Here is a 12,780-nt window from a genome sequence, read left to right on the forward strand (position 1 = left end):
TTCCTCTCAGTTCCATCACTTAGCTGTCATCTTTTTCACAGCATGTCATAGCTTTTGTTAGCACATTAATGCTTAAAAGTATTGAAAGTGAATGTCAACTAAAGAGTAGAAGCACATAATGTGGATGCAGCCAAATACAAGTTTCTAAATTTGAAGGTCCCCTTTCTTTAAGATGGTAATACATGTGTGGTGGTCACAATTGATAAAATAATCCAACCTTTTACATCTGACTTGATCTCAACACAAAGAAATACACAAAGTAAAAAGTGACAATCATAATCCAACACATTGAGGTTACAAAATTACAAGAAATTAAAGTAGGTTAGATGCTTTACTATAAACAGGGACTGTAGGCAGGTACGTATTTTACATTGGGTTTTTGCTGATAATTTATATTACTGTGATTACTGTACTTTTAAATTATTGTACTGATCCATACAGGGTTAATGTAATAGTGTGACATGCATACATGCCTGTAAAGATGGCCTTGTGATGCAAACCAGTGTGGAAGCAATGCAGTGAGGACCTGCAGTATAATGTGATCTGTTCTTCTGGCTATCCCAGAAAATTGGAGCATTTATAATGTCCTTATTTACAAGTAAGAGCCTGTGATAATATCATTTAAGGCCTGTTGTTATAAAATGCAAAATCCCCCCATGCAACCAGTCTGCAGTACAAGGTACATTAGAAGGTTTTCCTCTAGTTCAAAATCTTTATTCTGAGAGAAAATTATTGTTTGCAACCTGTGAGCTCCATATGTGTCACTTAAAATTGTCTCTGGGAAGGGATCCTGCTGAGCCCTATATACTCTTTTTTCCAGCAATTCATTGCCACTGCTTCCTCCTCTGCTGCCTGCATAAGCATAAGTGGTGATGGCAACCCCAGTAAGCAGTCATCTCACTCAGATCTAGCAATTAGCTGCTATACTTAAGTAATGTCAGAGGTGGAGGTCACATGCAGGGCTGCTGTTAGAAATCACGGGGCCCCATACAGCCTACCTGGCAGGCATTAGCTAATTATTAGCTAATACAAACCTAACAAATAACCCGTGTGAATTAGCCCTTTAATTGTTTTTTTTTTTAAGTTTTTTTTTAAATGTTAACATTTTTAAAATTATTTTATTTTACAATTTAAAAAAATTAAGTACAATGTAATGTAATGTAAAGGAACGATGCCTGTGTCTCTCCCTGCAGCAGCTGAAAGGGAGGGAGAAAAAACGTGTTTCAACTGCTGCAGAGAGCAGCGCAGGGCATCTTTCTGTAATTGCCCCTCTGCACGGCCACACCGATTCCTCCTGCTATTTGGGCCCCTCTGTGTTTCTGGGCCCCGTACAGGAGGGCTGGTGGTCCCCCCTATCAGCGGCCCTGGTCACATGCTCCTCAACAACTGGAATTGGCAAGTATTGTGACAGTATTGAGACAGCTGCAAGGGCAGAAGGAGCAGCAAGAGATTGCTGACAAGGGGGGCTCTTTCCAGAGATGATGTCACTTTGCCCCGCATGGGCAACACCACCCTGTCTCTTTAAGATCAATAAGACTGCTGAGATGAAAAATTGTATCTGATGTTTTAAATCTTCTCCATATTACCACTGGAGGAACAATTGCAATAACATTGATATTAATGTATACACATATATAACAGTGTGATATTTGCATTTATTTCGCTATCAAATGTATTTTCATCTCACCTTAATTTAGATACAGTACAGCATCCATTAGCAGGGGAACTACTGCCGTGTGCATTAGTCGCAATATTTAAGTGGTAAACTAAGTATGCATATCCCATACCTTGCAATATTAAGGGGCACACGGTTCATCAGTATATAAGCTTACACGGCAGACCAATCTACCATTTAGTAAATCGACAGACTCTACACTGCTATAAATTGTGTGCAGTGTCAAACCGCCGCTAGTGAGTTATATATCTCAGTTGGAGTTCTTCCATTGCGTTCAGTCATTCTGCCCATATATTACTGAGAACAATGCATGCATTTAATAGATGTGATCTCACAAATTACACAGTATTAATGCTGGGCGAGTCTGTACACTTACTCTCATGCCAAGCTCAATATTTTCTCCTCCGTACACCTCCATGCCAGGATCCAACAGGCCAATTTCTCCGAAGTAAGCTCTGTCCACCACAAAGGAGCAGCCAATCATTGCTGGAGTCCTAATATAAAGACAAAAAAATAGCACCGTCTCTGTAAAACAGGGTCTTTTCCTTGCTGGCAGCTAAGTGTTCTTATCGTTACATGCTAAAAATGTAATTAGGTCAGAACAAAAAAATCTAAAAAGATCAAGCCTCACTTCTGAAGTGATATTTTGGCTCTGAACCCAGACATGTGCATATTTATTAGAGTATGAAAGGTTTAGTAGTGTAAGACAAAGCAGACTCAACTGTAGGGATAAAGAATTAAAGTCTTTTGAAGCCTTTCTAATGGTCACCGCATGCCTGTAAAATATATTTTTTCTTTCTGTGCAGTCAGCCCTTTCTTCTGAGTCCTTTCTGTTTTTGACACCATCATTATTTCTTATGCTTTTAACACTTGGTTGAAAAATCTATGCTCTGAACCTTCTGGCCTAAAATGAAAGAATGTTGCTGCTTCTGCAGCTTCCTTTAGGATAATGATGATCCTACCACAAAGGACCCTGTGCAGGCACATCCTGTTATAGGGTGACAATAGTCTAACCAGGGACGGAGTTAGCGGTGTGACGTCAGCATGCACGGACGGACCTACACTCTTCGCAGTTGTGTTTATTTGATATCATTGCCTGTACATTATTACTACTCTGTAAGTGAAATACTTTACTGTTATAGTGAAAAAAATGACTGCGCTGGTGAATCAATTATGTGAGCAAAATTAGTCAAGTAAATCAAAGTGGGGACAGCAGCAGTCAAAAATATTGCACATAACAATATAATTAAAATTATAAATAAAAAGTTGATTCATTATTCATAAATCATATAGTGAAATATAAATCAACTAATACTATAAACCATATCATCAAAGTACAATAGTGCAATAAAGTGCAAACATAATCAATAACAAATTTCTCATATCATATAAATATATTGTGCAAAGACTCCTGTAAAAAAAAAATCTTATATATCATATAGGTGAATCCATGCAACTGTAGAAATAAATCGTGCAAAGCCATATGAAACAATATAGTGTGATCAGGAAGAGTCACAACAACTAACCGGTGTAATTCATTCAGAATAGGGTTATGATCTGGACATTCATCACAGCGGGCTCCACTGCATACTTAGAGGATTTGCCTCTTACCAGAGATTTTGACCCTTACGGGTCAGATAACGCCTTTTGACAAGTAAGACCCCTTAGGCATAAAATGACACTTCATAGATCCCTGACTAGCATGTATGATCTCTCTACTTGTCCTCAAGCCACCTCCATATATTCGCTCCTCAGTAAATGAAACAAATGCACATACTGAAATGAAGGGGGACCTGTGCAACAATCATAGAAAATTATTTTATTAAAAAATAAATATACTTACAAGAAAGAGGATTAAACAAGCATATCGATCTAAACATCCTTGCGGACGTGCTAACATCGGCGCTACTCCTACTGCCCAATGTGCGTTTCGTCCTAATGAACGTTGTCACTGGGGCAACTGAAGTACATTTTTTTACAGGAGTCTTTCCACAATATTTTTATATGTTATGAGAAATTTGTAATTGATTATGTTTGCACTTTATTGCACTATTGCGCTTTGAGGATATGGGAAAAAGAAGATTAATTGCGCTAAACCAAATGGTGAACGTATATCAAACAAATCAATTGGGCATGTGCCCAAGTGCGTGTGCTAAAAAATTCCTAGATTAACACTCTAAGATAGATCGCATGAAGTTTTTACTTTGTTTTAAATAAATCACCCGGATTTTATGCTATGTGGAGCTTTGTTTTGTGTTTTTTCAATCATTGAGCACGGCATGGTCTCAGCGCAAGTGGAGGACCTACTGCGGATTTGACATCCATGGTTGAAAGATATGTTGATAGTGGTCCGGCAGGACCTTGACTTCTGGTAAGCAGCTGTGTGATTGGTGGTGGATTCACGTCTGGTGCCTATAACAGCATTTCTGAAGCCTTCACGGGTGTCTTCCTTGTCACATGGACTTATCACATTATTAATTTTCAAATTGAAGTTCACGGACTTTATACACCACTTTGTGGTTTATTACTGTTAATTTATTCAACTATTGCTGTCACGTTATTACATAATTTTGTGGTATTTATCACTGGGCGTGCACTATATTGCCCAGCAGGGCCAGGTGGCTTTGGGCCCCCTGACTTCATGCGATTTATAGTAGTGTTCATATCTTAGAGTGTTAATCTAGGAATTTTTTAGCACACGCACTTGGGCACATGCCCAATTGGTTTGTTTGATATACGTTCACCATTTGGTTTAGCGCAATTAATCTTCTTTTTCTAATACTTACTTTGTTTACACACAATTTAATTGCTGCTTATCAATCCTAACTTTTCACCTTAGCGCAGTTGTTTCCAAACAATTTTTCTATGCTTTGAGGATATGGTTTATAGTGATTAGTTGATTTAACATTCACTACATGATTCAAGGATAGTGCATCAGCTATTTATTTACCATAAATACTTTGGCATTAAATGTACTTTTTAAGCAGTATAGCACCATGAGCCCTCTTTCCTTATTTCTAACTCTTGTAACTGCAGGAGTCGGAAGGTGACATACACCACGATATTTAGGGGCTGTCCATGGAGCAAGCTGTGGTTTCCCAGTGGGGAATATTCCCAAGCGATCTCCTTTGTGGGATCGTATGATCCGGTAAGCAGTCTGTTTGCCCTTAGGAACACAGTGATGACACAGAAGCACTTGGTTTACACTTGGTTTACACAGAGCACTTTTTTTTTGCACTTGGATGGGCTTTGTTTGGATATTCATCTTTTATCATTTATGTATGAACTATTGGTGACTTTTTCCTGCACTTGGATGGACTTTATTTGGATGTTTATTTTTCACAGTTTATGTATAAATTATGAATTATTTATAACTGATGTTTGCACTTTATAGAAAAGGTGTACTATATGAATTTTTTGGATATTGTTTGCACCATATCATATGAATTTCAGTACATTACTTTCACTTTAAAATATATATGTATTTTAATATAGCACTATTTTACACCGCAGGTTATCTATGAGCATCAGGTGATTTTTACATTCACATATTTTTTTTTCTGACAGCACACCATTAATATTTTTATAGAATAGTCTAACCTAGCCTTTCAATGGTAAAGAGTGCAAACGACCATAGCGACACAGGTTGCACAGGCATGATGTTGTTGTCACCATCAAGAAACCACACCTGAAGAATGATACGTAGCACTTGCTGAAGTGCATACATGTAGACAGAAAGAAGATGCTACAGGTAATCATCAGTGCTTGTAAAAAGAGCTACAAAAAAAATAAAAATAAATATACAATTGTGTATTAAAACTCTTTTATAATACACAGTGCGTTTGCCAAACAGTTATGCATCATATGTTCTTAAACCCCAGATGGCAAAAGACTGGAAGAGGTATTGATTTATCTATCTGATCTTTTTCTGTCATTTTAGCCGTCATTAAGACTATCAATGTAAGTCTGATTTGAAACGTTATCTTGCATGCACAAGGTAAAGGGAATTAAGTTAACATTTTAAATAAGGAATGGTTTAAAAATAGATGTAGCACAGATAAAATAGATTTAGCGTTTGAGCTTTCTTCTTTTACTGACTTTTCTTTGATTCTCTTATTGCCTCTTCTTTAGAGACAAAATCTGGTTTAGGAGAAGAAATCTGATTATTCAAATAAATACTGGCAGTAATTTACCATTATGCAGACAGGAACTGCAGAATATGAACCCCTGACCCTTGTCAAGGTCACAGCCGGCTGCTTACTAAGTCATAGGCCCCGTACTCACGACCAAACATGTCTGCTGAAACTGGTCCGCGGACCAGTTTCAGCGGACATGTTCGTTCGTGTGTAGGCAGTAACGGACAGGATTCCAGCAAACAATCGTCGGCCAGACCGTTTTCCAACGAACAACTGTTTCCTGGTCTTGCTTTAAAACAGTCTGCTGGAATCGTGTCCGTCAGACATGTTCGGTCGTCTGTACACAAAAGCAGCGTACAAAAACCCCGCGCATGCTCAGTCCAAATGAGGAGACGGGAGCGCTCGTTCAGGTAAAACTCGCGTTTGTTTGGGATATGGCACATTCGTCATTAGAAACCTTTTATTCTAGCAAGAGAACAATGTCTTAAAAAGGCGCACTAAACCACATTTTCTTGCCTCGTTTTATTAATTCTTCACTTGCTAGAATAACCCCGTTCTCTTGCTGATGCAATTTCAATAGAGTTGTCCCATACTGAAATGTCACATTTCTTGCTTGTGATGTAATCCTTTAATAATGTTTTCTATGCCAGACGTGTGTTTTGGTTGGTGGTCCTCCATAATTTATAGTAGTCATTTTTGTAAAGGAATCTGCATCTTTTTATTTTTTTTGTTGTTTCTAGTTATGTCACCATTTATATTTTTTTTTTTGAACATGTTTTTTTCTTTGTATTTTTTTTTTTTTGTGTTTCATTTGAGAATATTAAACCATGTTGGCACACCAAATGTCCCCCCCCCCCAAGGAGTGTGTCCTTTGTAAATGACCCATTGTATATTTATTAAAGGTTTGCTGCCTAATAATCCCCACAGTATAACAAACAATAGACATGTTTTCAAATGAAAGCAAAAAGCCTTTTATTCAGGCAAATGTCATCACAAAAAATACACAGAACGGCAGCACTAGAATAGATAGCAAACTATATGCAAACTTGCATTTCCAACATGGTGAAGGATAAACTTCCAAGCCTCAGGAGCCAAACCCAAAAATATGAAGCAGCAGCACAGAAACAAAGGAACCCAAACTGTGGTAGTCCAAACAAGATGTCCTTTATGTGGAAGGAAATGGAAGGCAGAGAATCAACGTTTCCTCCTCTTTCCAGCCTTCCCTCCAGGCAGCCTTCCAGCGGATCTAACACGGGGTCTTGCAGGTGGGGTCGATGTGGCAGCAGGAGGATGGTGTTCCGCAAGCCGGGCCGGGTCACATAGCCCAGTCTCTGGGGTCAGCAGGCCCCTCTGCATCCACCAAAGGACCTGGTTCATCAGGGCCTTTGCCAGTCTTCTCTGGTCCTCCTCCCCTTCATTTAAATCGTGGGCCAATGAGGCACTGAAGGCCTCTGTGGGGTTGAGGGGGGCCCTCATGATGGCGCTTGCCTCCTGTATCATGCGGAGGCTTGCCTCCTCCACAGGCCTCAACTGCCTCCTTCGGCCTGATGGCCTCACCTGGGGGGGAGAAGACTGGCTGGTGGTGGTTCTCCTGGCCGGGGGGACCTGCTGCAGGCCACTGGGCCCAGCCTCCTCCTGGCTGCCACTGACCCCGGCCTCCTCCTGGCTGCCACTGACCCCGGCCTCCTCCTGGCTGACAGACACCTGAGGATCTGCCACCTCCTGGCTGATCTCTTCTTCCTGTGTTGAAAAAAAAGGACATTTTTTACAATTTCGCTAAATAAAACCACACTAATTTTCATGTTTTTCGTTTAGTATTTTCTGTTCATTATTACTTGAATACACTCTACTTCTGACCCCTGCAGTTGTCATCTCTGACACCTATTTGTCTGTACACCTTTTTTTTTGCTTTTTCCCAGCTTGGCTTTTCTTTTACAATATCAAATCATTAATCCACCAAGAATTATTTACGCCAGAAATATAGAGGAAACTACTATACCTCCTCATCGAAGGGTGGCAGATCTGCATCTCTGTCAGCCAGGCCCTATTCCTCCGACTCTGCAGGGCTGTGGTCATCTGGGGAAGGTCCGCTGGAAGGTAGCATGGAGGAAAGGTTGGAAGAAAGACTCGACATCGTTTTCCTGCCTTCCATTTCGTCCCGCAAAAAAGCCATCTGTTTATAATACCACAGTTTGGGTTCCTTTGCTTGTCTTGCTGCTGCTCCCGATTTTTTGCTTTTATTAGCTTTGTATGCTCTCCTGTATGTGCTTCTGAGGTTGGCAAGTTTATCCTTCACCATGTTGGCAGTGCATCCTGGCACCCATGTTTGCATATAGTTTGCTAGCTCTTCTAGTGCTGCCGCTCGTACATCTTTATTGCAATATAATGCGTGTTTTGAATTCCACAGGATGGGCGTGTCCTGATATTTTTGTAGTAAGGCCTCTATAGCTTCCTTGGTTTGTAGTTGGTCCATTTTACTTTTTGAAATATGATAATTTTTTTGGAGTCTAGATTCAAAAAACATAAACCAAAGAAAAATAAATATTCAAAAGGATCAGCGTTGACCTTGATATAATATGTGTCTTCAAATTTATTACCTATATCTAATTACAAACACAGTCTCTCTTGTTTAAACAATGATTGGCAGCTCGGCCGCATTGGTTGTACCAAACATTGATTTGCTAGATGCAGAGCCATTGTTAACATTGCAGTAAATATTTTTAATATAGAAAAATAAACAATGCTTACAAATGACAGTATTCATCTAGGCACTCTTTCATGTGTAAATCTCATGCCCCTGACAATGGATGACATAAAAGACACTTCCTAATGACCTCTGTACAACCAACACTTGAACAATACTTTGCCTGATCTGAATACACCATTCAAAAACTTGTCAATGAGGTACAGCATTGTTCACATCTCTATTTTGTGAGGTGTCCAAAAGCATTTGGATACCAAAATAACATTGTGGTACCCCATAGACAGAATAGCTTAAAAAGGGTGCAACCAACAGCCCAAACCCCCATCCCATGTGTCTACATTTTCAAGGCCTCTGCTGATCACATTTTTAATTTCCTTACCTTCCTGTCTCTCGCTCCTCGTTTCTCACGCTCGCCTAATTACCGCGTAAGATGCGTAATCACGGCGTGCACCTTTTAAACACTCCGCGTATTTATTAAACCCCGCCCTCGTCACCTTTGCGAGGCCCCTAATCAATGAGTTTAGGAAATATGGCGTTAACTGTGTATGTTCTGGATGCGCTCGAAGATTCTCCGCGTAACCGACGTAAACACGTTGTTTGCATTCTCTACACTCCGCGTATGTATTAAACGCCGCCCTCTTCTCCGCCCATGGCGTAAGAATTCATCTTTTCCACGCCCATAATCTCTGTGGGAAAGGAAAGATGGCGATGTCACACGAGCGGGCACGATGCTCTCATGCCACAAGTGAAGGGACAGAGGCAGGGACGTCCCGATCAAGGCCAAGAAGATACAAAGCCACTAATATGCGGTTCCAGGAAATGGTGGAGTTAGTTTACATCATGCGAAAGAAGGACTATGATGGTGAATTAGGGCCATACAAGACCCCTAACCGCCGAAAGGCACATATTATGGACAAGGTGGCGAGGAGAATGCAGAGGATGTTTGGGATCACCAGGTCCAAGGAACAGCTGAGGAAACGATGGTCAGACTTAAAATTGAGGGAGCCACATCAGATGAAGAAAATACTTAAAATTCTGCGTAAAAGTAAGTAAATATATATTGGGGTTGGGGGGGGGGTGGGTGATTGTCTGCAATAATGTGTTGCCATGTATATTTCACCATCTGCCTCCTTGGCCTGCTTGTAATTTTAAAGACATGTTGTCATTTATTTTTTTATGACATAAATACCTACATATTTACAAATAGTGTTCTTAGTAAACCACGTAACATCACATAGTTTCTCAGAAAGGCTTGGTTATTCCAGGAACAACACACCTGGACATGGCTCACTGGCCAAAAACTTTGTTTGTAAACATTGTGTAAAAGCTAGTTCTAGAAAATAAAATTATGAGAATGGGAAAGGCAAACAGGATTCATTCTAAAAACAGTGGTAATAAAGCAGATGTTTTCACATCTGCAATGCAGAGCACCTGTGTCTCCCCAAACCAAAAAAGGGTTTTGGTAGGGTCTCCCAGAAATACTGTTTAGGGGGGACATCCATGTGTGTCACTTTGCTAAAAAGGGGCAGGATCAGAGCTTGCCATATAGAAGTCATTTCAAAATGTAGGTTTGGTGAAAGATAAAAGTAACTAAATGAAAGCATCTTCTAAGCAATGTGTGCGATTTATGCTCTCCAATATCTGTGTGCTGATGAGTCTACATTTTTTTTTGTTTATTTCAGGGGAAAGAAGTCGCCAGCATTTGGAGGAGGCAGAGAGGGCCAGACAAGGCCAAAATCTGCCATCTCAACATGTGGAGGAGGAGGAGGATGTGGAAGGAGAAGAGGATGTGGAAGGAGAAGAGGATGTGGAAGGAGAAGAGGATGTGGAAGGAGAAGAGGATGTGGAAGGAGAAGAGGATGTGGAAGGAGAAGAGGATGTGGAAGGAGAGGAGGAAGGAAGAAAGGAGGAAGGAAGAGAGGAGGAAGAAGTAATTTTGGACTTAGAATTTATAGCAGATGAAGGGCAAGTGGCGGAAGAACAATTTGGCGAATTGAAAGAAGGTGGATTGATGGATGAAGGAGGAGTCCAAGATGATGGTGAAGTGGTGGAAGAAGGAGGAGTGATAGAAGATGATGGGGAGGTGGTGGAAGAAGGAGGAGTGATAGAAGATGTCGAAGAGGTGGAAAGGAGAAGCCCATCAGGTCAGTGTCACCCTAGCTTGATTAAAAAAAACATATGTAGATAGGCCTCATCGAAAAATAATGTTGTAAATGCCAATTTTTTTTTTTTTTTTAGGGGAGGAGGATGGTGTGCCAATATTTAAACGTGCAAGTGCTGCTATAATTATTCAACAGGTAATGGAGTGCAGCACTGAAATGCACAATATGCGTGAAAGGATGGTTGTCATGGAAGAGAATTTAACAAATGTCCTTTTGGAATGCTGCACGGAAATGGACAATATGCGGCAAAGAATGATGGTCATCGAATCTAATTTTAAAAATATTATTGACATGATGGGCCGTGTCAAAGACTGAAACACCCCCCGCCCATCCCCCGCCCCCACAAACATTTTTACTGTTTTAATAATGAATACGCCAAAATTTGAAGATACACACACAGTGTGCCAACATGTGCTATCTGCCATCACAGAATATCTAGTGTCTGTGCTTTGTGGGTCCAACCCCCTCCTCCATCCTCAAGTAGTTGAGAGGAAGGGTTTGCTCCCACAGAACACAGACATTGATCACCCATGATGTCAGATAGCACATGTGGCCATTTGTCTGTTGAACCAATGACATTTGGCGAGTTTGCACTGAATGTGTGTATCTTCAAATTTTGGCGTGTTCCAGTGTGAAAGCACACCATGACTGACTGCTGTTGTGAGTTTTTATATTTTTTTAATTGTATTTTGTTACTTTTTGACCATGTTGAACATTTTTGGATACTATAAAGTTTAGACCATAAAGAATAAACAACGCCAAAAAATTAAAAAGATATATATATAGAATTATAAATCTCTCTAATCACTGAATTTAGTGAAGTCGAGATTTGACTCCAAAATCTCAAAAACAAATTTTCTTATTGAAAAACACACCAAAAAAAAAAAATGGTTAAAAAAATATTGGTTTTTGTGCATAAAAAATATGCCGAAAAAAAAAAAATACTAAGGCGGTAAACACCCCACCAAAAATATTCTATATATATATATATATGTAAACAATAAATCTAACTATATTTGATAAACAAAAATGTGAACTTGTTAAAAAATGTATAATCTGCATAATATTTTTGGTTGAATTACCTGAAAAAAAAAAAAAAAAAAAAAAAAAATTTTTGTAGACTCCTAAGTACAAAAGCAGGGAGTAATGAAAAAAATATAAAATAATTTTTGGGGTCATGAACAAGCAAAAATTTAAAAACTTGACCTCAAAATTTACAAATGGAGTTGCTTCTTATTTCTAGACTCAATACCCTGTTTGTAGATGAGTGAATACTGTGCAAAATGTGGTTATTTACTAAAAGTGGAGAAATCAATTATGCATTAAAATTGAAGAAGTTAGTTAGAGAACCAGGAAGACAGATAAAAAGAGAAAAAGCATTAATGACAAACAACTGTATAAAGTCCAATGGTCTAATTATTTTTTATTTGAGAGAATATTCCTTTCTTTGGGGGCCGAATTAGAAAGAAATATGATCTGGCATAGCAATGGCCCCCCGACCCATGAAGTACTCAACATATTTGTCGCGTACCTCACGAGCTGATTGGGGGGCCAAGCCAGCGCGACCAGTGTCCAGCCCGGGAAGGGGATCTGAGGGTAGTCTTGCCTCAGAACCGATGTCGGGTAGGTACGTCTGGGAGTGCCTGCGTAAAAAGTTGTGCAAAATGCAGCAGGCAAATACAACGGTGTCCAATTTATATTCCGCCAGATGTATCGATGTCCTGAACAGGCGGAACCGGTTGGTGAGTATCCCAAAGGCATTCTCGACTACCCTCCGAGCCCTGGCCAACCGAAAATTAAACACACTCCTCTCTGAGGTGAGGGTCCTCTGGGGAAAAGGCCGCATGAGGTGAGGACCAAGCCCGAAAGCCTCGTCCGCTAGGAACACAAACGGAAGTCCTTCCACATTATCTTCATCTGGTGGCAATGCCAGACCACCAGCTTGGAGACGATCATAGAAATCAGTCCGTGCGAACACTCCCCCATCAGACATCCGGCCGTTCTTCCCCACGTCCACATATAGAAACTCATACTATGCCGACACCACCGCCATCAACACAATACTATGATAACCCTTGTAATTATAATAGTAGGACCCCGAGT

The 12,780-nt window shown here is 40.1% G+C and overlaps 1 protein-coding gene across 1 annotated transcript in view; it reads right to left on the reverse strand.

Annotated features, from left to right (window-relative positions):
* The window catches only part of GALNT9 (polypeptide N-acetylgalactosaminyltransferase 9), a 467,683-nt gene that overhangs the window by 212,253 nt on the left and 242,650 nt on the right, over positions 1–12,780 (reverse strand). Inside the window, exon 6 of the mRNA XM_040347718.1 lies at positions 2,052–2,169. Coding sequence (XP_040203652.1) covers positions 2,052–2,169 — 118 coding nt within the window. The remainder of the gene's footprint in view (positions 1–2,051; positions 2,170–12,780) is intronic.

Source organism: Rana temporaria, chromosome 1, assembly GCF_905171775.1.
Source record: "Rana temporaria chromosome 1, aRanTem1.1, whole genome shotgun sequence".
Taxonomy (NCBI): Eukaryota; Metazoa; Chordata; class Amphibia; order Anura; family Ranidae; genus Rana; species Rana temporaria.